At 39.4% G+C, this 26,871-nt stretch overlaps 2 protein-coding genes and 2 long non-coding RNA genes across 4 annotated transcripts in view; 2 read left to right on the top strand and 2 right to left on the bottom strand.

The window, feature by feature from the left end:
* The window catches only part of LOC311071236 (beta-1,3-galactosyl-O-glycosyl-glycoprotein beta-1,6-N-acetylglucosaminyltransferase 3-like), a 43,387-nt gene extending 20,462 nt beyond the window's left edge, over window positions 1–22,925 (bottom strand). The window contains exon 1 of the mRNA XM_084095520.1: window positions 21,525–22,925. Coding sequence (XP_083951646.1) covers window positions 21,525–22,834 — 1,310 coding nt within the window. The 5' untranslated portion in view covers window positions 22,835–22,925. The remainder of the gene's footprint in view (window positions 1–21,524) is intronic.
* LOC311070793 (beta-1,3-galactosyl-O-glycosyl-glycoprotein beta-1,6-N-acetylglucosaminyltransferase 3-like) lies at window positions 941–2,437 on the top strand. Its single transcript, XM_084094849.1, has one exon. The coding sequence runs from the start codon at window positions 1,136–1,138 to the stop codon at window positions 2,420–2,422; it is 1,287 nt and encodes a 428-aa protein (XP_083950975.1). The 5' UTR covers window positions 941–1,135; the 3' UTR covers window positions 2,423–2,437.
* On the top strand, window positions 6,385–21,183 carry LOC311071238. Its single transcript, XR_014603797.1, has 4 exons — window positions 6,385–6,614; window positions 6,723–6,821; window positions 7,093–7,128; window positions 20,016–21,183. It is a non-coding gene; the product is annotated as an uncharacterized lncRNA (long non-coding RNA).
* Window positions 8,082–10,722, bottom strand: LOC311071239. The gene is made up of 3 exons (XR_014603798.1): window positions 10,291–10,722; window positions 9,361–9,526; window positions 8,082–8,123 (listed from the first exon to the last, which is right to left on the bottom strand). It is a non-coding gene; the product is annotated as an uncharacterized lncRNA (long non-coding RNA).
* Window positions 22,926–26,871: the final 3,946 nt, after the last annotated feature.

Genomic DNA, 26,871 nt, shown 5'->3' with positions numbered 1-26,871 from the left:
TTCAGGTAGTTATTTAGGAAAAACTGAATTTTTTGGGTTTGGGGGGGCCCAGCGAGGGGGGGGGAGTGGCCCCCGGGGACCAAACGAAATTTTTCCGTAAAAGTCTAGTGGGGCTACATGCCCACCAAATTTCATGTTCCCCGGTGTTTCGGTGTCCCTGGTATCGTTGACGAAAAATTCACGGGGGAAGTGGCCCCCGGGGACCAAACGAAATTTTTCCGTAAAAGTCTAGTAGACCAACATACCATAAAAAATTCTTCATCCTCGGTGCCACGGTTCAGGTAGTTATTTAGGAAAAACTGCATTTTTTGGGTTTGGGGGGGCCCAGCGCGGGGGGGAGTGGCCCCCGGGACCAAATGAAATTTTTCCGTAAAAGTCTAGTGGGGCTACATGCCCACCAAATTTCATGTTCCCCGGTGTTTCGGTGTCCCTGGTATCGTTGACGAAAAATTCACGGGGGCCCCAGCGCGGGGGGGGAAGTGGCCCCCGGGGACCAAACGAAATTTTTCCGTAAAAGTCTAGTAGACCAACATACCATAAAAAATTCTTCATCCTCGGTGCCACGGTTCAGGTAGTTATTTAGGAAAAACTGCATTTTTTGGGTTTGGGGGGGCCCAGCGCGAGGGGGGAGTGGCCCCCGGGGACCAAACGAAATTTTTCCGTAAAAGTCTAGTGGGGCTACATGCCCACCAAATTTCATGTTCCCCGGTGTTTCGGTGTCCCTGGTATCGTTGACGAAAAAATTCAGTAGATGACAAAAAAAAAAAAAAACTTTGACAATCCCTATATGACCGCTTTCGCTAGCTACGCTAGCGGCGGTCATAATTAACCTGCTTTTGACTACAGACAACATCTTATAATCATGTTTTTGTAGAATATAGTTCTAAATATATACCTCTAAATATAGTTAAGATCCAAGGAAATGTCACTTAATTGACCCCATAGAAATGAATCTGTGGCTGGTAACCAGAGATTTCTCCATGGATGAGCGGTCCCTACCTTGCCTACCATTTCCACCTGCCTTAGTTATTGCCACATCTCTGTGGCATATGAACCTGAGAAGCTGTTTCATACCTTAGTGGCACATTGGCAGTAGTTTCTGGAAGGTCTGGTTTAAAAATGATAAAGAACTGAAATGGCATTTAACAAACATAGGATTCTAAAAAGAATTTCCATTTTTTCACTGAGTACAACACTGTCCCTCTATCTGCTGAACTGCATAAGGAAGAATTGTCCTTCTAATGGCAAACAGGACCTGAATCACTTACTAAAGCAGGATGTTGGAGAACTACAGGCTTGTTCTGCTATTATCCAAGGAGACATGGACAGAGTGGACAAGGACATTTTTTGGAAACTAATGACCTTGAAAAAAAAAACATCCCTGCTATCAGAGTCATTTTATCTCAACGCAACCAAGGATTGTCCATCCTACATCCGAGACAGAGGGTTTCTGATGCTTTCTCTCAGTAAAGAGGAGAAAGATTTCCCCATTGCTTACTCCATGGTGATCCATGAGAAGATTGAGATGTTTGAAAGGCTCTTAAGAGCCATTTACACTCTTGACAATGTGTACTGTGTTCATGTGGACCAGAGGTCTCCTGAGATCTTTAAAGAAGCAGTTAGGGCCATTGCGTCCTGTCTGACCAACGTGTTTGTGGCCAGCAAACTGGAGAATGTGATCTACGCCTCCTGGTCTCGAGTTCAAGCGGACATCAACTGCATGCAGGATCTGCTCAAGTCACGCGTCCAGTGGAGGTATCTGCTCAACACCTGTGGCACTGATTTCCTCATTAAAACCAATGCTGAAATGGTTCAGATCCTAAAACAACTGAATGGAAAGAACAGTTTGGAGTCTGAGGCTGTAGAGTCTAAAAATTGGCGCTGGCAGTATCATCACAATGTTACGAACGATGTGATTCGGACCGATGTTAGAAAGTCACCCCCGCCAATACAGAGCCCTATGTTCTCAGGAAATGCTTACTTTGTGGTTTCAAGAGAGTTTGTGGATCACATCATTAAAAGAAAAGAGATTCAAGATTTCATGGAATGGGAGAAAGACACATACAGTCCAGATGAGCACATGTGGGCTACGTTACAGCGGATGCCTTCAGTACCAGGATCAAACCCTCCAAACAGAAAGTACGAGCAATCGGACATGAACGCAATTGCTCGTCTAGTAAAGTGGAGCTACCATGAAGGAGATCTAAAGAGTGGGGCTCCCTACCCACCATGCACTGGGACGCACAGACGGGCGGTGTGTATTTATGGAGCTGGGGACTTGAAATGGATTGTGAAGCAACACCATCTTTTGGCAAACAAGTTTGATCCAGAAGTAGATGATGTGGCGATCAAATGTATGGAGGCTTTTTTAAGGTACAAAGCTATTTATGGTCGATCATTACTAACAGTTAAAACAATCTGACATTATTTTATGATGCCAGTAGTGATGTGTTCAATAACTGTCTAGCATTTTTTCTAAATATTGTCAGTATGATTTTTTTTATTTATTTAATTAGTACTGTGCATGAATATGAAGGACAAGCAAATATAAATATACGGCCATTCACTGCCATTATCAAGCTTGGAGGAGACAGGACATTTTTTAATATAACTCTGATTGTATTTATCTGAAAGTAGAATGTCATATACACCAAGGATGACTTGAGGGTGAGTTAATCATGGGGTAATTTTAACTTTTAAAGTTAAACTATCCCTTTAAGTATGCAAGGTATTGAATTAAAGCCACAGTACAAATAATTTTGTTAAAGGGTTACTTCACCCAAAGATTTAAATTCTGTCAATAATTACTCACCCTCATGTCATTCCATACCTGTGAGACTTTTGTTCATCTTCAGAACACAGATGAAGTTATTTTTAATGAACTCCCTCCATAGGCAGCCTAGGCATCTAGCATCTAGCAAGGTAAGAAAGACAAAGTAATCCATGCAAGTCTAATGGTATAATCTTAATTTTATGACACAATGCGAGTACTTTGTTTGTGCAAATACACAATATTCCACTTCATTTACAAAATAACTGCCCTGCAATGCATTCATGAGGACATCACGAAGTATGTGTGTTTTGCTAATGCATGAGCAGCCAGTTGTTGTTCTGTGAACATTCCATAAGATTTAGTAATTTTTTTTTATTTTATTTTTTTACAAAAAGCACTCATGTTGCTTCATGAAATGAGGTTAAACCACTGTAGTCACATGAGCTTTAATGATTTATTTCATTGCTGCCTATGGAGGAACAGAAAGGACTTGGATTTCATTAAAAGTATCTTCATTTTTTGTTGTGAAGATGAAAAAAAAGTGTCATTACCGTTATGCCTTTAAGTGGAGAAGTGACTATTAAGATTACAGTCCACAGTTAAAGGGTTTATCACCCCACAACACTTTAGACAACAGCTAGATAGATTGTAAGCAAAACCATGATCAACTCAGAATAATAATAAAAAATTAAGGCTGCAGTAAACTCACACCTGTATTAATTTGCTGCATAAGCTCATCCAATTTCTTTCCAATGCTTCTTGAAGACTTGAAGATTGTGACAAAGCGTGGTCTGTAGCAATCCACAGAGCCATAAAAGTTACTCTGCAATCTGTAGATCTGTGGTGACTACCCTGTTAAACTCAAAAAAAAAAAGGTATGGGACAGTGTGGACATTTGTCAATGCATGGTCAGGCCTACAAGGCCAATTCTAAAGCCAAACCTAAACAGAATGTGGTTTCAAATGGTGGAAAAAGGGATATGTACTTGCTTGTCTCTCTGTAAAAAGAGCTGGCCACTGCTCCATCTGCATGCACAATCTCATGTCTTCGCATTGAGAAGGTCTGGTCCATCTTTGATGCAATAAGAGTTCCACTAGGGTTACATCACTTGGGATAGCGCTTTAATGCGCTACTGCCTCTCACTGGTTTAGTAACATAATTACATCCTTTGTTGCTGCTCGTTTCAAGTAAGCGTCACTCAAACGATTGAGTATAACTTGTTATTTTCACCCTGCAATTGACTGTAACTCAACAAAACCTAGTAAGAAGTATGTATTTTATATTACTGGGTAAAGTTAACTAAGTATATGTGAGTCAGGAAAGCTATTGGATTTTACAGTGATCCTTTATCTTTGAAGTTAAATAAAGTTTAAGCATGTGAAGTATCTCAGTGTGCGTTTATGTTCATATTTTAATTTTAAAACAATTAAACCTTTATCTAACAAGACACATACAAAATGACAGTTCACCCAAAAAATTTTAAATATGCCATAATGTATTCATCCTTGTGTTGTTACAAAACCTTTTGACTTATTGCACAAAATTTTAGACAGCTGTTTTCTATTCTTTAACATTTTAGTGGCCACATCTGCCAGACCACATCAGGCAGGCAGGTGGAAAATGGCTAATGGAAGAATACAACAAATCTAGAAAACATTGTGGAATATATTTTAGTACATTTACATTGTGCCTTATATACAGATTACAAGTCATTCTCAGCTGAAGCTAACCTGATAGGCCTACCAAACCTATGCAAATATGACCATCACAATACACCGCAGGTGTCAAACAGAACAAAAGGGTCACACCACATGTGTCTCTCTCGTTCAATGGTGTTAGGGAGTGAATCTGATTATGTAATCCATTATCTGCATTTCTCTCTATAGGCGCGTTCACCATATACGGCGATCGTCAGCTTCATCTTTGCAGTCGAAATTAATTTTCAGAAGTTTGTTTCTATCCAGTTGGTTATTGGCTTTTACCGATAAAACAGACACTTTAGGCTACTCTTGTTCTGAGGACAGTTTAACCTGCTGTCTTATTTGATTTTTATTTTTATTTGTTTACACAACACCTCTGAAAAAATATGATAATAAAAGGTTTTGGGTTGAACACCAAATTACAAAAACATTATTATGTTAAGTGAATAAAGTTCTCTCTCTCTCTCTCTCTCTCTTTAATTCATTAACATTAATTAATTTACTCTAGCAGTTAAGATATACCAGTCAAAAAAAAGGCCACAATAAACTAAAGGATTAAAATGTGGGTAAATCTAAAAGTAAGTCTGCTTTAAAAACATATTACAAGTTCGAACATGGCTATAATGTGCGCGTTGAGAAACACGTTCAAATTGGTCGTTTTAACATGGTAAAACTGTGCGTCTTTACACGTACTAAAGTAACGTGACCATAACTGACGCCTTAACACGACCAGAATGGGCGTGTCTACACGTACAAAAGAAACGTGTTGACCAGGTCAAAAATCACGCGTTTCGTTTAAAGACTTTTGGCCCCGTGCGCTTTCCATAGAACAGGAGGACAGTTAAGATGACAGAACAGGACGACAGTTAAGACGACAGAACAGGACGACAGTTAAGACGACAGAACAGGACGACAGTTAATATGACTGAACAGGACGACAGTAGGCTATAGGACTAACTTACAGTTCAAGTACGGAAGACAGAACAAGATGACAGGACAACAGAACAAATCGACATAAACAGAGAACACACACATCAACATATACCAATTTTTTCGAACAACTAGACAATGACTGTTGACAAGGACAAATGTGTAGTACAAAGCACAAAGCAGTCGACTCATTTTTGGCACAAATGGAACCCCATAAGTTTCCAAAAAATGTCCTTGTCCACTCTGTCCATGTCTCCTTGGATAATAGCAGAACAAGCCTGTAGTTCTCCAACATCCTGCTTTAGTAAGTGATTCAGGTCCTGTTTGCCATTAGAAGGACAATTCTTCCTTATGTAATTCAGCATATAGAGGGACAGTGTTGTACTCAGTGAAAAAATGGAAATTCTTTTTATAATCCTATAGCAATTGTTACACAGCAGAGGTGTGGCTAGAAGGTGTGATTGTCTGATGTTACAGTCAATAAGAGCATTGTCAAAAAGTAAACTTTGCACATCAAGATATTAATAAATTAAATAAATAAAAATGTTTTGAAGCATTAAGGAATATTTAAAGTAACAAGTGTCAAGTGTCAATTAAATAATTCTTACTGACACCAAATTTTTGAACGGTAGTGTTTAATGTTACAAAAGCTTTAGTTCAGATAAATGCTGTTCTTTTGAACTTTCTATTCATCAAATAATCCTGAAATAAAAATGTAAATAACTGTTTTCAACATTGATAATAATGAGAAATGTTTCTTGAGCATCAAATCATCATATTAGAATGATTTCTGAAGAATGTAATGTAATGCAGTGTAAGAAGTAATGATGCTGTTTTCAGGAATTTGCTTTGATCACAGGAATAAATTACACTTTACTATATATTCACATAGAAATTTGTAAATATTCTGAATTAAACCATTTTTAATAATATTTCACAATATTACTGTTTTTTTTTTTTGTATTTATAATCAAATAAATGCAGCCTTGGTAAGCAGAAGAAACTTATTTTAAAAACATTAAAAATCTTACCGTTCCAATATATATAAACTTTTAATATATACAATCTCTGAACCCTGAAAACAAAATAAAAATTTATGTTCGCACGACATTGTTCTGTTAAAGGTTAAGGAAGAATTTGAAGTCTTTGATAATCGTGCACCCGTCCTGGTTTATTTGCACCCCCTTGGCCCCCACGAAACCTTTTATAAGGTCAGTCCTTTTCTAGTTATCTTCAGATATGTTTGGATATGAATTGTTTTTCTGCAATGACCTGATATCTTAACGCTGCCTTATTCAATGCAAAATGTCCAATTACAGCTCAAAATTTAGCCAGAAAATCAAGTATGTGTTCAGCCTGACAGACCTGGCTGAGCTTGTTCCGATGGAGTATGTTTCCATACCAGGCTGTATTAAAGAGTAAGTATCCCTCTAGTATGCTCCTTCTGCCTGTTAGAGCACTACTTCCTGTTTTTTATAGGAAAAATCTGTTTCTACTGTGCATGCATTTCACTGGACAATGCTAAATACCTAAATTACCTTCCATACTGTTTTCTTCTCTCAGCAGTATTCCAGCTTTGTAATTATTTTATTGAAAGTCTGATCTGCTGCTAAGTACTAGCTGCTGTTGGCTGTGGTATCTTCAGAAACTCTCTATGCCCTAACCCCTTCTCCCTGCCTTTCTTCTAAGGTTTGACAAAGAAAAAAATAGGAAAAAACGTAAAAGGTATCTGTATTTTCATTCCAGAGATCCCTGCCAGATCTCTGTAGACTTCATCTGAATTGCACGAAACTAACAATTAAGCGTTTGGCTTTATTACACTGTAAAAAGAATACTGTGAAATTTACAGCAACTTGCTGGCAGCAATTAGCAAGTAAGTTGCTGTAGTTCATTTCACAGTACGCTTACTGTAAACTTAATCACAGTAACTTTAAAAAATACTGTAAACTTTTTTACAGTAATAATCACAGTACTGTGTTTCATCACCCCACATATTTTACTACTGTAATAGGGATTACTGCATTAATTTTGTGTGCTGTAAAATGAAGACACTGTTTTTGTCACAAAAATGCCATTTATTGACAACTTTTCACAATTTAAATTTCGAAATTCATAAAATAAAAATAGCATAGTAAAAAAACATTTTTTTTTTTCAATTAGAAGGTATAAAAGACAAATTAAATGATTTAAAAACAGCAGGATTTTGAACAATAGAATTTGGTCCCTGAATGTTGTTTTCTCCCAGAACTTTATTTTTCCTTAAAAAACAGGGCCTGAACTAGTCAACATCATAGGCTGGAGTCTTTTACCCGGCCTGAACTAGTCAACATCATGGGCTGGAGTCTTTTACCCGGCCTGAACTAGTCAACATCATGGGCTGGAGTCTTTTACCCGGCCTGAACTAGTCAACATCATGGGCTGGAGTCTTTTACCCAGCCTGAACTAGTCAACATCATGGGCTGGAGTCTTTTACCCAGCCTGAACTAGTCAACATCATGGGCTGGAGTCTTTTACCCGGCCTGAACTAGTCAACATCATGGGCTGGAGTCTTTTACCCGGCCTGAACTAGTCAACATCATGGGCTGGAGTCTTTTACCCGGCCTGAACTAGTCAACATCATGGGCTGGAGTCTTTTACCCAGCCTGAACTAGTCAACATCATGGGCTGGAGTCTTTTACCCGGCCTGAACTAGTCAACATCATGGGCTGGAGTCTTCTACCCTGCAGTGGAAGAAATTAATTATTAATGGAAAAGTTTATAAGCAAGACAGATGGGTTGATGACAATATATATAAAAGTTTGATTGGATCATTTAATTAAGCCAATCAACATGTAATACAATGTCCACTTCTCTATAAACCAAAACTAGGGTTGCAAATTATCGATTAATTCATTAATCATTAGTTGATAGACCTTATCGATCGATTAACGATTAACTGATAAGCGGCTATTTTCCTGAGAATGTAAATTTCTCACGGTATCAATAGTGTCTTTAACATAAAAAGCAAAATATTGCTTATATACTGAATAAAAATGCATGTTATATTGCTCAACTGATGTTTTATTGTAACAGTTGGGATACGGTACAGATAATGGCATTTATGTAGTTTAACAAAATAAATTATGCACAGAAAATTAAAATACATAAAAAAAATTATTGTAAAAAAAAATGGCATCACAATAAGTGTATGTGATTGTCACTAACATTTTAGTAACTAAACTGAATTTTATTAGGTTTAGTGACAACATGTTACAATGTTTACATGGTACAATATCTGGTAAGCTACGATTTTTTATTATTTCAATTCAATTATTGTGATTTTATTTAATATTGACTCATTTGGATAAATATTAGGTAGGCTACACACAAGATAGGCCTTAATTTTTCTCAAGAAAAAAACCCCAACTCACCTAATGCTGTAAACATACAGAAAGCCCTATCAGCTGGTAGTAGGCTATTATTTAAAGGTATAGCAGAGGATCTTTCCGAATTTTAGATAAGACCCGCCCTCTCCACTTTTTGAAAAGTTTGATTGATTCACCAGAATGATTGACAATTAGGAGGACCAATAGTATAGGTCACCCACCCGGAAGTAAAAAATCCTCCGCTATACCTATAAGGTTAAAAATAATTAAATATAATGCGTTTTTTTTTTATAATAACAACTTTATTTAATGATATAAGTAAAAATATAATAAATATGTAATATAGAACACATATTTAGCTAAAGTTTTTGACAAGATGTATATGTTTTCGTAAAAGCCTTGAATTATTGTGATAGCTACTCCATGCTTTTTCTATTTTAGATACACAGCACAACACGCAGCCCCTGGTAAAAAGCGCTGATAACCCAATTTCTAAATTACAATTTTTTAAATGTTCCTTTACCTGGGGTTAAAAGTGGGATTTAGAATGACAATAACTCAGAGTATTCAAGTTAACAATTAACAGTCTCACCTGGTATTAGTTGTTCTTCCAGTCATACTCAATGAAGTCCCTGATGAACGATGCCACGTGTGGATTGAGGGACTCGTTTTTTCTTTGGACCACCTTCCCAGTTCTTCTGCTAATCTGGACCTTCGAATTGCACTTGCTGTGCTCCGGATTTATCCTGATGAAGAATCTGTAAATAAAAACATCATGCATTACTCTATCCAAGAAAAAAAAAAAAAAACCTGTCATAAGAATGTGAACGGCCTCTGGCGAGCTACCTCAAATCAGGCCATGAGCTATTGGTAGCACGCAAGCGACGTGTTGGAGACCCCTGCTCTAGAGCTCCGCTTTGTAGGCTACAACTCGATACTTTTTTGCTACTTTTTTGCTACTTTGTAATAACTTTCTGCGGCCAGCATTTCTGGAAATGAACGAGGGTAAAACCTTTTTAAGACCTGACTAAATTAAATTTAAGACTGCGGATGACAATCTGGCCGGTTTTTAAGTGGTTTTAAGGACTTAAATTTAAAGTTCAGAATTTTTTACTTTTTAAGACCCCGCGGGGAACCCTGATAGAGGGACTTGCTGCAGCATTGGAGTGTACTACAGATTACAGTGAGCACATTTATAGAAGTGTGAAGAGTAGAGATGGGAACTTTGAGTAATTTAGAAGTCAAGTACTCTAAAAACCAAGTACTTTAGTATTAAAGTTAAGAAAAGAAAATGTGATGTCCATGAAATTTTGACTGTAGACTAGCTGTGCTTACTTTTCTACCATTTGCATGGTGAGTTAAAATAAAAGTTTGATGTTTAACAATTACACAACAGTCCATATAAACCAAATAAACACTTTGAGAAGTATTTTACTAGTCGGGTAGGTGGTTAAAGAATGAGTACTCAAATATTTGTTCCCATTCCTAGTCAAAAATATATCAACAACAAATAAGTGCTTACCTCTGGATAAATTCTAATGTAGTGGCTGCCTCCTCAGGATATTCCATGTTAAATACATAGTATGATGCAAAAAGGACAGCAAGAGCAGAAGTGAATTCGGAACAGTCACTCAGTTGGAGGACAACTCTGCCCTCGATGGAAAGCATCCACTTTTTTGCCCCCAGAATGGACTCTCCTGAAAAAATTAAGTTGACATTGCACATCATTCAATCTGATATGGTTTACTGTTTGGCAAAAAAACTTTGCTACACAGATCACTTTCATAACATCCTCTAATGAACAGCCAGGTAGTGTGCCTGCACATGTATGCACAGTGTAGAATTTGTAGACTATCTCGTATAGTGTGCCATAGTGGGCGACAACCTACGTCACGTCTGCGATGCTTCACGACATCACGACAGAAAGACTAGAATGTTTTATTTTTTAACGGTCCTCCACAATGGGTTGAGTATGTGCGCGAGTGAGTGAGTGAGAGTGCGAGCAACAGTGAGTGTGTGTGTGTGTGTGTGTGTGTGTGTGTGTGTGTGTGTGTGTGTGTGTGTGTGTGTGCGCGCGAGTGAGTGAGAGTGCGAGCAACAGTGAGTGTGTGTGCGCGAGTGAGTGAGAGTGCCAGCAACAGTGTGTGTGTGTGTGTGTGTGTGTGTGCGCGAGTGAGTGAGAGTGCGAGCAACAGTGAGTGTGTGTGCGCGCCAGTGAGCGAGTGTGTGTGAGCGTGAGTGAGCGAGGGACAGTGAGTGTGTGTACGCGAGTGTGTGCGTGCAATTGAGTAAGTGAGCGAGGGACAGTGAGTGTGTGTGTGCGAGTGTGTGTGTGCGAGTGTGTGTGTGTGCGAGTGAGTGAGAGTGCGAGCAACAGTGAGTGTGTGTGCGCGCCAGTGAGCGAGTGTGTGTGAGCGTGAGTGAGCGAGGGACAGTGAGTGTGTGTGAGCGAGGGACAGTGAGTGTGCGGGAGTGTGTGTGTGTGCAAGTGAGTAAGTGAGCGAGGAACAGTGAGTGTGTGTGTGCGAGTGTTTGCGTGCTCGAGTGAGTGTGTGTGTGTGTGTGTGTGTGTGCGAGTGAGTGAGAGTGCGAGCAACAGTGAGTGTGAGTGTGTGTGCGCGTCAGTGAGCGAGTGTGTGTGAGCGTGAGTGAGCGAGGGACAGTGAGTGTGTGTGCGCGAGTGTGTGTGTGTGCAAGTGAGTAAGTGAGCGAGGGACAGTGAGTGTGTGTGTGCGAGTGTGTGCATGCTCGAGTGAGTGTGTGTGTGTGTGTGTGTGCGAGTGAGTGAGAGTGCGAGCAACAGTGAGTGTGTGTGCGCGTCAGTGAGCGAGTGTGTGTGAGCGTGAGTGAGCGAGGGACAGTGAGTGTGTGTGAGCGAGGGACAGTGAGTGTGCGGGAGTGTGTGTGTGTGCAAGTGAGTAAGTGAGCGAGGAACAGTGAGTGTGTGTGTGCGAGTGTGTGCGTGCTCGAGTGAGTGAGTGTGTGTGTGTGTGCGCAAGTGAGTGAGCGCTAGTGAGTGAGCGAGGGACAGTGTGTGTGTGTGCGCGCCAGTGAGCGAGTGTGTGTGAGCACGAGTGAGCGAGGGACAGTGAGTGTGTGCTCGAGTGTGTGTGTGTGTGCAAGTGAGTAAGTGAGCGAGGGACAGTGTGTGTGTGTGCGCGCCAGTGAGCGAGTGTGTGTGAGCACGAGTGAGCGAGGGACAGTGAGTGTGTGCTCGAGTGTGTGTGTGTGTGCAAGTGAGTAAGTGAGCGAGGGACAGTGAGTGTGTGTGTGCGAGTGTGTGCATGCTCGAGTGAGTGTGTGTGTGTGTGTGTGTGTGTGTGCGAGAGTGAGCACAAGTAAGTGAGTGAGTGTATGTGTGTGCACGAATGAGTGAGCGCTAGTGAGTGAGCGAGGGACAGTGTGTGTGTGTGTGCGTGCGTGCGCGCGCGAGTGAGTGCGAGCAACAGTGAGTGTGTGTGCGCGCCAGTGAGCGAGTGTGTGTGAGCGTGAGTGAGCGAGGGACAGTGAGTGTGTGTGTGTGCAAGTGAGTAAGTGAGCGAGGGACAGTGAGTGTGTGTGTGTGCGCGAGTGTGTGCGTGCTCGAGTGAGTGTGTGTGTGCGCGAGTGAGTGTGTGTGCGCGAGTGAGTGAGCGAGGGACAGTGTGTGTGTGTGCGCGCGAGTGAGTGAGAGTGCGAGCAACAGTGAGTGTGTGTGCGCGCCAGTGAGCGAGGGACAGTGAGTGTGTGTGAGCGAGGGACAGTGAGTGTGCGGGAGTGTGTGTGTGTGTGTGTGCAAGTGAGTAAGTGAGCGAGGAACAGTGAGTGTGTGTGTGCAAGTGTGTGCGTGCTCGAGTGAGTGAGTGTGTGTGCGCGCGCGCGAGTGAGTGAGCGCAAGTAAGTGAGTGAGTGTATGTGTGTGTGCACGAGTGAGTGAGCGCTAGTGAGTGAGCGAGGGACAGTGTGTGTGTGCGCGCGAGTGAGTGAGAGTGCGAGCAACAGTGAGTGTGTGTGCGCGCCAGTGAGCGAGGGACAGTGAGTGTGTGTGAGCGTGAGTGAGCGAAGGACAGTGAGTGTGTGTGCGCGAGTGTGTGTGTGCAAGTGAGTAAGTGAGCGAGGGACAGTGAGTGTGTGTGTGTGAGTGAGTGCAAGTAAGTGAGCGAGGGACAGTGAGTGTGTGTGTGCGAGTGTGTGCGTGCTCAAGTGTGTCCGTGCTCGAGTGAGTGTGTGTGCGCGAGTGAGTGAGCGGAAGTAAGTGAGTGAGAGTGCGAGCAACAGTGAGTGTGTGTGCGCGCCAGTGAGCGAGTGTGTGTGAGCGTGAGTGAGCGAGGGACAGTGAGTGTGTGTGCGCGAGTGTGTGTGTGCAAGTGAGTAAGTGAGCGAGGGACAGTGAGTGTGTGTGTGTGTGTGTGTGAGTGAGTGCAAGTAAGTGAGCGAGGGACAGTGAGTGTGTGTGTGCGCGCCAGTGAGCGAGTGTGTGTGCGCGAGTGTGTGTGTGTGTGTGTGTGTGCGAGAGTGAGCACAAGTAAGTGAGTGAGTGTATGTGATAGGGCAAACAATCTTTTCCCCATCCCTAATATGCATATTTAAATGCTCACAGAGACTTGAAAGATGTGAAGATTTGAAAGTGCATTCCTCAACCTGACAATTCAAATTCACACACTTCTGAGATCTAGCTGGTTTATGTTTTGAGTGATTTCGGTACATGTGTGTCTGTAACGCACAAAATGTCTTGAAATTACAAGGACATTTCGAAATCCCACATGGATACCTGAAGTTTGCACGGTTTCTGTGCACTTTAACGTGTTTGACATATCTAGGGATTGTGTCCGAAGAGAAACAACATTGTTTGCATTTGAAAAACATTGTATGCATGCTAGTTCATGTCACTTATGTACCTGGAACGATTGCTGAGGCCTTGTCTTTGCTGCAACCTGAAAGAAAAGAACCAAATGGTAAATAAAAGAAAGAGTAAGATCTCGAAAAATCTTAATACAGTGCGAGTATATTATTATGCTTTCACGAGTCATTAATAAAACTCTCGAATGAATAAAACTTTCGAATCAGCCGTCCCGCTTAAATGTCTGATTCTTTAGGCGCCAAGTTTAGCAAGCAAAAAAAAAAAAAAAACCGAGTGATTTTTCAAACGGCTTCCGCGCCAACACATACATTAATACACAATTTCAAATAAATTTTTATTCAACAAAGCTAACGTTACTCCTTAACAAACTTGAAGACGTTATAAATGTAATGTTGCCAGATAAGAACAATATTAATACATACAGTATTCTCCCACAAATCGAGAATGGCACTTCAAATTAGGCTACCAACAATGTAAGTTAGGCTAACTTTACCCTCTGCAAGCGATGAAGTTGATGAAGGTTGGGGGAGGAAATAATTTTAAAGTTATCCTTTAAAATGTCGTGTTTTAATTAAAAGTTTTGTGGCTGCGTTTTCTTTTGACTCGGCCCGCTTAAATGTCTGATTCCTCTGGCGGCAACGTTAGCAGCAGGCAAAAAAAAAAAAAAAAAAAAAAAAAAAAAACGAGTGAGATTATTCAAACGGCTAACGTTACCGCACCAACATATACATACATAATTACAAATTCATTTTATTCAACAATGCTAAACGTACTCTTTAATCAAACTGAAGACGTTATAAATGTAATGTTGCCAGATAAGAACAATATTAATACATACAGTATTCTCCCACAAGTCGAGAATGGCACTTCAAATTAGGCTACCAACAGTGTAAGTTAGGCTAACTTTACCCTCTGCAAGCGATGAAGTTGGTGAAGGTTGGGGGAGGAAATAACTTTAAAGTTATCCTTTAAAATGTCGTATTTTAATTAAGTTTTGTGGCTGCGTTTTCTTTTGACTCGGCCCGCTTAAATGTCTGATTCCTCTGGCGGCAACGTTAGCAGCAGGCAAAAAAAAAAAAAAAAACGAGTGAGATTATTCAAATAGCTAACGTTACCGCACCAACACATACATAATTACAAATTAATTTTATTCAACAATGCTAAACGTACTCTTTAATCAAACTGAAGACGTTATAAATGTAATGTTGCAGATAAGACAAATCTTTTGTAGCAGCTAACGTAATATGCTCACACATGTCGGGAATGGCGCTTCAAATTAGGCTATCAACAATCTCTTTTCTGCAATGCGATGAGGTTCAGAAAAATCATAATCCTATGAAAAATGTGTTAAGTCTTACCTCTAGCTGCGTTTTCTGTCGGGAGTCGGCTGGCTTCAGTGCTTCACGCGCACGCAGTGTCGTCGACTCGTCGGCGGTGACAGTTGACTTCAGCAAGCAAGAGAAAAATTATCCAAGTGTACGGGATCATATTTCCGGCTAGCGCACCAACAGATAACGTTACATCACAACAGATTAATTCCAATTTAATTTTTATTCATGATGACGTTATCGAATGTTGCCAGATTAGAAAATCTATCGAAATTATGCGCAAATATATATAGATTTTTTTTTTTTGGTAATAAAATGCACACAAGACACGAGTTTACTAGGAAGTGGGCCGCTCGGTACTTCTCTCTCTCTCGGTGCACTCTTAAAGTTAAACAAATAGGTAACTTAACAAGAGTAAACTGTGGAAATAAATCATCAAAGTTACCTTTCTGAAGTTAAAATTCCGATAAAAATGTGTAATCTCGTAGCTTTTCAGCTTTCCATGGCTGAAAAAAAAAAAAATCCTCTAGAAATTGCTGTATTGTGATTCACAGAAAAAATATGTTTACTGTAGAATTTACCCGCCATTGAAAATTGACCATGATGCTTTGCAGATCTACAGTAACATGCTGTATACAGATTCTACAGTAAGCTTTTGCTGATTTTACAGTAATAATGCTGTGAAAACTACAGAAATTTGTTACAGTGTAAGTGTCCACCTATACTTGGTCATTGGCCCAAAAGTTGCTTTTTGAGTTTCTTTTCATCCTTGATTGTCATCAAGATGCTAAATTTCTTCTGTGTGCCATCTAACTATAATTATTTTGATTAATGCAGCTGTTTTGCACTTTTTAATTTTACATTGAGCACAATTTGTCACATTTCCTAAGCAAAAAGTTTTGACTTGCATGAAAAAATCCAGTGAGGCAAGCAATATTTCCTGTAGTTTTTGTCCTATCGCTGTTACAGTTTCAGATTCCTTGCTGTGTTCACCATAAAAAATTTTTTTTTTAAAAATAAAAACATCTGAGGCAGTTAATTTCTTTATAAGGTTATTGATTTATTAGAATATTTTATTTTTCTTTATTTTATTTTGGTAGACTCATTTAGTTGTATGCTAAAAACAACTACTTTTTTATGCATATACTATACACTCACCGGCCACTTTATTGGGTACACCTGTTCAGCTGCTTGTCAACGCTGATATCTAATCAGCCAATCACATGGCAGCAACTCAAAGCATTATGGCATACAGTCATGGTCAAGACGATCTGCAGACGTTCAAACTGAGGCTATGTTTACACGGAAACGATCTGAAGAGAAAACGCAAAAGTGGCGTTGCGTTATCACTTTTTATTCTGCGTTTAGACGAGCGTTATGGGGGGGAAATCTGCGTGCATATGGTGACGCAAAAGTGTGTGAAATTCGATGTAGTATGCACTCCAGGCGGCTAGGTGGCAATGTGAAGTAAGTTACGCGCGACGAGAGCCACCGTTAGCAGATCGGTGCCTTCACTGTCTAGCAGACTTTTGCATTTTTACCCTTTAGACGGGTGGAGCTTTTTTAAGATTTCCATTCTGGAGGTTGGTTTCACTTTTTTGCTTTAAGCCCCAAAAACGCCATCGGTGTCTAAACGAAAGGCACATCTGATCAAATATTTTTACGTTTTCACCCACGAGCGAGTGCCTGAGCATCAGAATGAGGAAGAAAGATGATTTGCGTGACTTTAAATGTGGTTGAACTGGTTGGTGCCAGACGGACTGGTTTGAGTATTTCAGAAACTGGTAATCTACTGGAATTTTCACACAGAACCATCTCTAGGGTTTACAGAGATTGGTCTGAAAAGAGAAAATATCCAGTGAGTGGCAGTTCACCTTGTTGAATCTATGTTATGAAGAATAGGCTATGTGCACAAGCGTCGCGACGAAGCATCCGCTGTAAACAAACAAGATGAGTGCTGCTGTTGTACGAAATAAAGAGATACTATGTGCGTGACACATCTAAGTTTCTAAGAACTGTAGGTGGATCTTACGGCCGTTTCCCACATACTCCGTGTGTGTGTGTGTGTGTGTGTGTGCGGTGCAGGAGCAGCACGCGCTATAGTGCTTCACATATGATGCCTTTGCAGTGAATAACTGATTCACGGCTGTACCACAAACACTTACTATTTTTATTTAAAATCCAGAAGTTACGCTGCAACTTTTATTTAATAAAATGTTTTTTCAGCATTGCGATTCTCTTTGTACACATAACCTACACTCTTTAAAGAGCATCTTGCAGGTTAGAAGACCCAACAAGTCAATGTATAGAAAAATAATGTAGGAACTAGATTTTCTTTAAAAAAAAATTATAAATGCGCTACAGTAGCTTCTGGAGTCGTTTTTGTGAGAAAATTTTACTTCCGCATCTGAAAATGGGCGTGACGGGCGTGACGTAGCACGAGGGAGAGCGGTCGATTCAAACAACAAGGAAAAGTGGATCGCAATGACATTTCGGACGCTTGAGGAAATTGTTGACGGACCACAGCCATACAATTATGAGCCTGCTAGGCTGCCAAGAGAGCAGGGACAGGCCAGGATTAATGTTAGACAGAACATATTGGAACTTACAATAACAGAAACTAAGCTTTGATCAGGCGTTTGTCATGCTCATTAATATCCGCCCAGACTAACGTTAGGTGATATAACTTAGCGGTTTCTCATCGAGAGACAGAGATATTTATTCCGGATACATTTTTTGTTCCATAGGTGCTTGTGTGGGAAATGCGAGGCAATGTTTACAGCTGAGGAAAGTCAGTGTTGCAGGGAAGTGGATGCATACTGGGCCTTAGTGGAAAATGCCAAACTTCCATGGTTGCAGTTAGTGTTACTACTACAGTAAAGACATGGTGATGTTGCTGATCTGTGGACACTGGATAGTTCGTTCATTCATTGCATGTTCATGTTTATTCCTGGTTTCCACGTCAGCGCTGTTTGATCCGTTAAAAATGGAGAAATGTGAATATTTCTCACTAGATCTTGCAGCGATGTTATTACTAATGTGGCGAATTCAAATGCTTTATTTACTGGATCTCGCAGTTACAGTGTTGCTTGATCAGGCTCGCGCTGCACTGGTCCAAACTGATAAACGGTCCACACAAACACAATAACGAGTAGCTCAGTTTCGTTCCGCTTACATTGCGTTTGCCAGTTGATGTTCGCGCCTACATCTGGCGGGAGAACCCGAAGATGCGTGCACTGAAGGAACCGCACCAGCTCTGAGTCTCACCCGGTTCTTACTTCGGTATCCCATGTTGAACTCCATCATATCGCCGGGACGATAATCCTCCGATCTGAAGTGAACGCTACACACGACCGCGTTTTCCGAAGCGACGCGGAAGAGAAATCCCGTCTCTTCACCTGCACAAACCCACGCACGAAAGATAGCACCGTCCTTTTTCTTGTTAGGAAACCGGTGTACTCGATGTCCTGACAGGCTGGAGTTTTTGCAAGCTCCACAAACACATAAATTTACCATGACGATGATAAATTGAAATACAAAAACTAGTGAAAACACACTGACTCACGACCGCTCTTACTGAATACCAACCTATTCTGCACTGAGCTGCAGCAGAGCACAGCACACGTCTCCCTCGTGTGACGTAAAATGACGCGATGTTGAAAAAAAGCGGTTTGTACGAGCAGTCAACTTTATCTACTAAATTGGTGTCTTTATGTCGTTTTAAAACATTTTAAATCCTGCATTATCTTTTCATATGGTATTTTCATACACGGTTATATATTCATTTAGATTTTTTTTTTACCTGCAAGATGCTCTTTAATGGACGCATGCACGTTTAAACAATTTAAACAACGTAGGGCTATTATTCCATGCATTACTTATATTAAGTTGCTCAAGCAAGTGGTCAAATATTTAACTGTAAATTGACAAAAACAGCCGACTCTCATGCCTTTTCTTTACCATTTAAATTTTAATAAAATAAATATTGCATGTCACAAAAAACTTGTTTTTCCACCTACAGTTCTTAGAAACTTAGATGTGTCACGCACATAGTATCTCTATATTTCGTACAACAGCAGCACTTATCTTGTTTGTTTACAGCGGATGCCGATGAAGACAGCCGGAAACTGATATGCCGACTTCTGACAATAGCGGAAGTTCGTCGCGACGCTTGTGCAAATGGGGTTCAACCCAGAACTAGCAAGGTGTACCTAATAAAGTGGCCATATATTAATAATAATAATAAAGTGGGGTGCGGGGGACAGAAGTGTTGTTTAGATGGGAGTCAAACACCAAATCTGAGTCATCCAATTAGCCTACTGTTATTAATTCCATTCAGGTCTTTGGCCAAATGCACTAACTTGCTTATGTTTGCAATGAACGTCTCACAGATTTAGATTCTGACGTTCTGTCCTCTCAGTTCTGCCACTGTTAGTATGGTATGTATGAACATGCCAGTGAATCATATTTTATGGTGAAGGATTTGAACAGTTAAATCACGGGTGCTTTACTTTTTTTTTTTTCAAATGCATGCCTGGCTGATGGACATTCTCACTGCTCACTGCATGTCCCACTGTACACGTCGCAGGAAGCAATGTGTAAAACTCAAAGTAAGGACAATACAGAGAGTTAAGAGTCAGAGTACACTTACAGACATTGTTTTCCATATCATATCGTGCTAAAAACACTCAGAACTTTTTAGCAGCCTTATGGCAAAACCTTGAAAACCACCCACACCAGTTTAACATGTGTACAAGCTTCATAAATTTCATTATATTTTTTTATTTATTTTTTTAGCCAGTTTGTGCAGAATCAACTGACTCAAGTTGCACATGAATTGATTTAAATGCTTGTTTTGCTTGTATAACAATGTTTTTAACCTCAATCGAAAAGTTGTCTTTGTGATCAAACTAAACCTTTGAGTGTAAAGTCATGAGACCATCTTTTTGTTCTCTCTGTATTGAATTATGTGGAGGAAAAAATCCTCCTGTTCTTTTCTAATCAAATTGAAGTGTTGGTATAGTTTTTATTCTTATCCCTTACTGTTATCATTTTTCTTTTTCTTCTCTTTCTTTGTAGGATTGACAAGGACATGCATGGAAAAGTGGAGATAGCAACTGCTGCAGTGCCAGAGTGAGTTAGAAGAAGAGTTGAAGAAGCTGGAAGAATAAGAGAATGTATTGGGTTTCTTTTAACTGGAGAACGCAAGATCTTGATGTCAGAAAAGTGCCTTTTAAAGGAATATTTCAACCCAAAATGAAAATTGTCCTTATCTACTCAGCCTCATGGCATTTCAAACCCACATTACTTTTTCCCCCTGTGGTACACAAAAGTAGACATTTAGCAGAATGTCTAAGCTGCTCTTTTCAATAGCCGTGGTCCCCATTCACTTTCATTGAATGGAATAGATCATCTTGTACATTCTGCTAAATATCTCCTTTTGTCTTCACAAGAGTCATATTTAGATATTGCAGAGGTTTGGAACAACATGAGGGTGAGTAAATTATGTCAGTTTTTTATTTTTATTTTTGAGTGATCTATCCCTTCAAAGCTTTGATTGCCTGTTACTTTGTTACCTTTTTTCTCCCTGTTGCATTTGTGTGCCAAACACCTGTAAGATGATATCTGGTTTCTGTGCGTTAAACATTTTAGTAACCTTTTATGTATCATTTCAATAAGTAGATACTGTCAACATGTTCTAGTTCCTATATCTTGCCCTTAGTTAAGGCACTCTGTTTTTGAACTAGTCGATGCATGTTTTTCATTACATTTAAATGTCTATATTTATATCAAAAGGCGATAAAGGAGAAAGATTAATATATTTTTATGACTGAAATGTTTTTTTTAGGGCCACAATCTGGCATTGTTTGTCATTGCTCACTGAACATCTCATAGTTATACCACATATTGTTTACTGCTTTGTCTTATTTGATTTGAGAACGTGGAGAAATGTGGAAAGGAGACAGTAAGGAAACAATCAAAAATGAATTGAACCAGTAACATTTTTCCAATTCACCTTCATTAATGGTTTGGGAGGGTGGGGTACTTGTATGTTATGTTTTTGCAAGTAAACTTCCACACAAAAATCACATTGTCATCGTGAATATTATACAACACTGCAATATTTATTCACTATTGCGTCAGCATTTCCCTTACAGAGAACAGGACATGATGGAGTGTTTTTTTTTTTTTTTTAACTGTACTGCTATTATGAGCTCCTTTAGAATAAAAAAAAGAAAACTGCAAATTGTATTTGCTTGTCCTTAATATTGCACAGTACTGACTTTATAATGTCAAAGACACATTTTTTGCAAAAATTTTGACATAAATATATACACACACACAGGCTTTTATGGATAGAATGACACAAATTTAGATAATTTTATATGTGTGGAAAAAAATATCTAATACATTTGTGGTAGTATAGATCAATTCGTATCCTGCCAATAACTTAAAAAGAGTTTAAAAACTAAATAATAAACATTCATGATATTTTCTTACATCATTTCTATCCAATTAAATTAATAGAAAATCATATTGACAATATTTAGAAAAAATGCTAGACAGTTATTGAACACATACTGGCATCATAAAATAATGTCAGATTTATTAACTGTTAGTAATGATCGACCATAAATAGCTTTGTACCTTAAAAAAGCCTCCATACATTTGATCGCCACATCATCTACTTCTGGATCAAACTTGTTTGCCAAAAGATGGTGTTGCTTCACAATCCATTTCAAGTCCCCAGCTCCATAAATACACACCGCCCGTCTGTACGTCCCAGTGCATGGTGGGTAGGGAGCCCCACTCTTTAGATCTCCTTCATGGTAGCTCCACTTTACTAGACGAGCAATTGCGTTCATGTCCGATTGCTCGTACTTTCTGTTTGGAGGGTTTGATCCTGGTACTGAAGGCATCCGCTGTAACGTAGCCCACATGTGCTCATCTGGACTGTATGTGTCTTTCTCCCATTCCATGAAATCTTGAATCTCTTTTCTTTTAATGATGTGATCCACAAACTCTCTTGAAACCACAAAGTAAGCATTTCCTGAGAACATAGGGCTCTGTATTGGCGGGGGTGACTTTCTAACATCGGTCCGAATCACATCGTTCGTAACATTGTGATGATACTGCCAGCGCCAATTTTTAGACTCTACAGTCTCAGACTCCAAACTGTTCTTTCCATTCAGTTGTTTTAGGATCTGAACCATTTCAGCATTGGTTTTAATGGGGAAATCAGTGCCACAGGTGTTGAGCAGATACCTCCACTGGACGGGTGACTTGAGCAGATCCTGCATGCAGTTGATGTCTGCTTGAACTCGAGACCAGGAGGCGTAGATCACATTCTCCAGTTTGCTGGCTACAAACACGTTGGTCAGACAGGACGCAATGGCCCTAACTGCTTCTTTAAAGATCTCAGGAGACCTCTGGTCCACATGAACACAGTACACATTGTCAGGAGTGTAAATGGCTCTTAAGAGCCTTTCAAACATCTCAATCTTCTCATGGATCACCATGGAGTAAGCAATGGGGAAATCTCGCTCCTCTTTACTGAGAGAAAGCGTCAGAAACCCTCTGTCTCGGATGTAGGATGGACAATCCTTGGTTGCGTTGAGATAAAATGACTCTGATAGCAGGGATGTTTTCTTTTTCGAGGTCATGAGATTCCTGAAATTGTCCTTGTCCACTCCATCCATGTCTCCTTGGATAATAGCAGAACAAGCCTGTAGTTCTCCAACATCCTGCTTTAGTAAGTGATTCAAGACTGGCTCTTCTTTATTTGAACAATTTGTCCTTTGTTCTGGACGGTTCATCAAGAGGACGGTCAAGGTTGTACTCACAGAAAGAATGGAGATCATTTTCAAAATCCTCTGATTCTTAAACGCCATGTTCATTTCTTTAAGATTATAACCTGCCAGGAGAGGAGACCTGTGTCAGTGAGGTATAAAACAGTCTCTCTTGTTAATATACCAGAAAGGTGTGGTAGGAAGCCAGCAAAGCATATACAAAGGGGAAGGACTAACGTCTGCAGGAAAGGGTATAGCAATTGTTACACAGCAGAGGTGTGACTAGAATGTGTGACTGTCTGATCTTACAGTCAATAAGAGCATTGTCAAAAAGTAAATTTGGCACAACAAGATATTAATAAATTAAATAAATGAAAATGTTTTGAAGCATTAAGGAATATTTAAAGTAACAAGTGTCATGTGTCTTTGATTTTGAACTAAGGGTGGCCTCTTTGAGGAAGCTGATTATTTTATATTTTGGTTACCAGATCTGTAGCTTTTCTGACAAGTATGTGTTAACTATGTTTATATAGCCTATTGCCACTCTTTTAGCTTATCTAGTAATCTGTTTGCAGTTATAAGCATTTCTGCACCGATTTTTTTATATATATTTCTACAGAGGAATTATAACCTTGATGCCTAACTTGAGTTAATTAATTTAGTGTTGTTCTCTATACTACTTTTGCTGTACATGATGCAAGATGCTAAAACTAAAACTAATGAATATTTTGGGTAGGTTAAAAGAAAGAGTATAATGCTAACAGAAAGAGATGAATGGATTATGTACTTGTTAAATTTGTAAGTGCACAAGGGCAGGGCAGGGGCTGAAGGAATGTTGCTGAACATGCAAAACAGCCTTATGAGACGTTTGTGAGACATTCTGTAGTGAAATCTGAAACCACAGTGGAAATGATAAAGTGCACTCATTCAATCCCATAATGTACTGCAATAGGAAGTGTCCAACTCATACACTCAATGACTAGAGCATATGCATAATGGACTGTTAGGGTCACATCAAATTAAATTATGTATCTGAAATGTTTATGTGAGAGCTCTGGAGCTCACTGTCTTTCTTGAGCTGTGACATCAAAGGCAACAGAGAACAGACATTCCATTGTCCTTTTGCTTATGTGTTTCATTGTTGTCCGTTTAATATACTGCCTTTTTGAAACAATATTTACTTAAAGGGACAATGTGTAGGAATTTCACCCATCTAGTGGTGAAATTGTATTTTGAATTCAAACGAATATTGCTCTCCAGCTCCTCGCTTTTTCAAATGCGTGTTGCATCTACGGTAGCCGTTACGTACCATAAAGCTATGACAGGATGTCTTTTAATAGCACTTCATCGAGTTCTGCTGTCTGTCTATATAATAAAGTACACAACCAAGCAATGAAAAAAAGCTTGTAATTAAGACCGTAACATTGACTTACCTGTCGAGAAGAAAGCAGGCAACTTCAGCGTCTCTTTTGAAAGCTTTCTCCTGCATTAGCTCTTTCCACCTGGAAAAAGCTATCCCAACATTAACCCTTGTTTTTTGTAATCTCCAGTCACGTTTCGTTTTTACGGTCTTTTACTTACTTTTTCGACGACGAGGACTCCTTATCCTGTGACTAACCGTACAGTGCAGCCTTTTAAACTTGCCGGGGCAGTGACAAGCGCCTCTCACTGCTTTGCTCCTCCATTTCTGCTGGTTTCAGAACGAAAACGCGTTGTGGAAACGCGTTGGCCTAGTACTTTTTGTCCCTCTCTGCTATTATAGTTTTTCAAGATGGCGGAACTACATGGAAGCCTCCGTGGACCTACCCGTCCCATATAAAGATAATAAATTCTTCGTTTACAAGGATAAGTCAGATCATTGGCAGAGGTATTTGTACACCTTTGAGGACATATTTAAGAATAAAAATATTGATTTTAGATAATAAAATGCCTAAAAAACTACACATTGTCCCTTTAAAGATGATCGGCGACACTATATCACCTCACAATCACAGCGGCAGTGAACAGCTGCCCACTGCTCCGGGTGTGTATGTCCACGGTTTGTAGTGTGTGTGTTCACTACTCACTGCTCCTAATGTTTGTGCACTAACTTGGATGGGTTAAATGCAGAGGACAAATTCCAAGTGTGGGTTGCCTTACTTTGACTTCACTTCACTTAATTGAAGCGTCCAATTTAGCGTGTAGCTTCGACCTATTCACTTTGACATGTTCATGAGCCATTTAATCTTTGAAGGTCTAAGGGGCCTTATACAACACCATTTTCAACTAAAAACTGAAAAAAGTTTTTGAAAACGATACCGTTTTTGTCGCATGTAAGCAACAAAGACGCATATTGCGTGTTCAGTCTAAGTGAGTAGGCTAATGTTTGTTTCTTTACAAAGGGACATCGCCAACTACTATAGTACTATAGTAGTTGGCAGCATAGTACAGTGTTTTAAGACGTTTTCGCAGAATCTTGTGAACGGGGGATCGTTATGACAATGTTGTCTGTACGTGAAAAAAGCAAAGGAAAAACTTTTCTGTTTTTAGTACATCGCCATGTAAATGTACCATAAATGCAGGGAATTTTGTAAAAGATATCAAGAATCATGAAATAAATTCATGAATTGTCTTTCATTTGCTTACTTTTGTCTGGCTTTGTGTAGATTCTAAGAAGAATGCAATACAGTGCATAACATAGCCTAATAGATGGTTATTACATTACTGCACTGTAAAAACAAACTTTTTGGTATAGTAATATATATTAAATTAACCATCATAATTTTTACTTTATAAAATTAAAATTCAATGAGAACTAGAATTTTCTAAGTAAAATTTTAAATATCTACACATTTAATTCATGTAATAAATTAACTGGTTGGAAAGAGTAAATCTTATTATATATTTGCTTGTAATATTTAAACATTTTATAGTCACTTCACATAAACATAGTAATTTTAAGTAAATTTTAATCGAAAAGTATAGCGCGTTTGAATCCGCACATGCGTGTTTGGACAAGACAGTCTAACTGCCACTTTGGGTCAGACGGATTGGTGAGCTGCAGCGTGGCTGCTTTTTGTCGTGTTTGAGGTAAGTTTGTCTTTCTGTTTTACATTTAATAAAACATGGGTCTGTGTGGATTTTGATTGATGATTCTTGTTTACGTGACTCAATAAACATTAATGCTCATCTTATAACATGACCTCATATTAGTGTAACGCGTCTGGGTATCCACAGTACATTAACGTTATAACGTTAACCCTTACATTTCACTTCCTAAGTTACATTAGTTAACGTATATTTAATCGGAAAAGTTTTCAATAGTTTTATAGATAAAACACTGTTTTTCGTGTAAAAAATTCAAACTGATTGGATACCGTTGTAACTGCTAGTAGCTTGCTAACATGATTAGGCCTTAAAATTAACGTTAACCGCTTTCCTGCTGAAGTAGGCCTAACGTTACCGTTGACTGCAGTGTTGCCAGATTGGGACAGTGATTTCCAGCCCAAAAGCTCACCAAAACCCGCCCACTACAAGAAAAAACCGCCCAAAAATTTTACTGCCGCCAAAATAATATGATATATTTTCATTACCATGTCATTCAAGGTTGATAAGCACAATTTGTATCTCCTTAAAACAAAATAACAATGATAAAATAAAATAAAAAATAAAATTCCAGGAAAACAGATCAAAACAGGGCAATAATTAAGGAGAATTAGCCAATATGACTAAAATGTCCAGATGGACACTGTCAAAACGGCAATCAAGAAATGAACCGATGACTTTAACCCTCGGAAGTACACATTGCAGAACATAACGCAGAATTTAGCAGTCAAACTCATTCATCGTTGATTCAAACCTTTTTCAGCAGCTGTCAGGATCGAGTATTGCAATCTGGACGGTGTAAAAGTTGCCGATGTCTGGTAAGGTTAGGCTAGTGTGCACATGGCCATGGACATATTTCACGTCCCATATTTCATTTAATTTCAAGTCATTCAACTGTGCTCTCCTCAGAGTTATATTCACCATCTATCTCCCACCAGGTGTACGTTTTTAGAGTTGCTCACTATCTTACTCTTTACTGTGTAGATAAAACTTACTGTTTAGTAGGCTATATCACTTTGGCATTAGCGATCACTTGAATATACAGCTACAACTTCGCGCTC

This window comes from Abramis brama (assembly GCF_963993115.1).
Source record: "Abramis brama genome assembly, chromosome: 20".
Lineage (NCBI taxonomy): Eukaryota > Metazoa > Chordata > Actinopteri > Cypriniformes > Leuciscidae > Abramis > Abramis brama.
The sequence above is the reverse complement of the archived record's forward strand: the minus strand, read 5'-3'. Positions and strand labels throughout refer to the sequence as shown.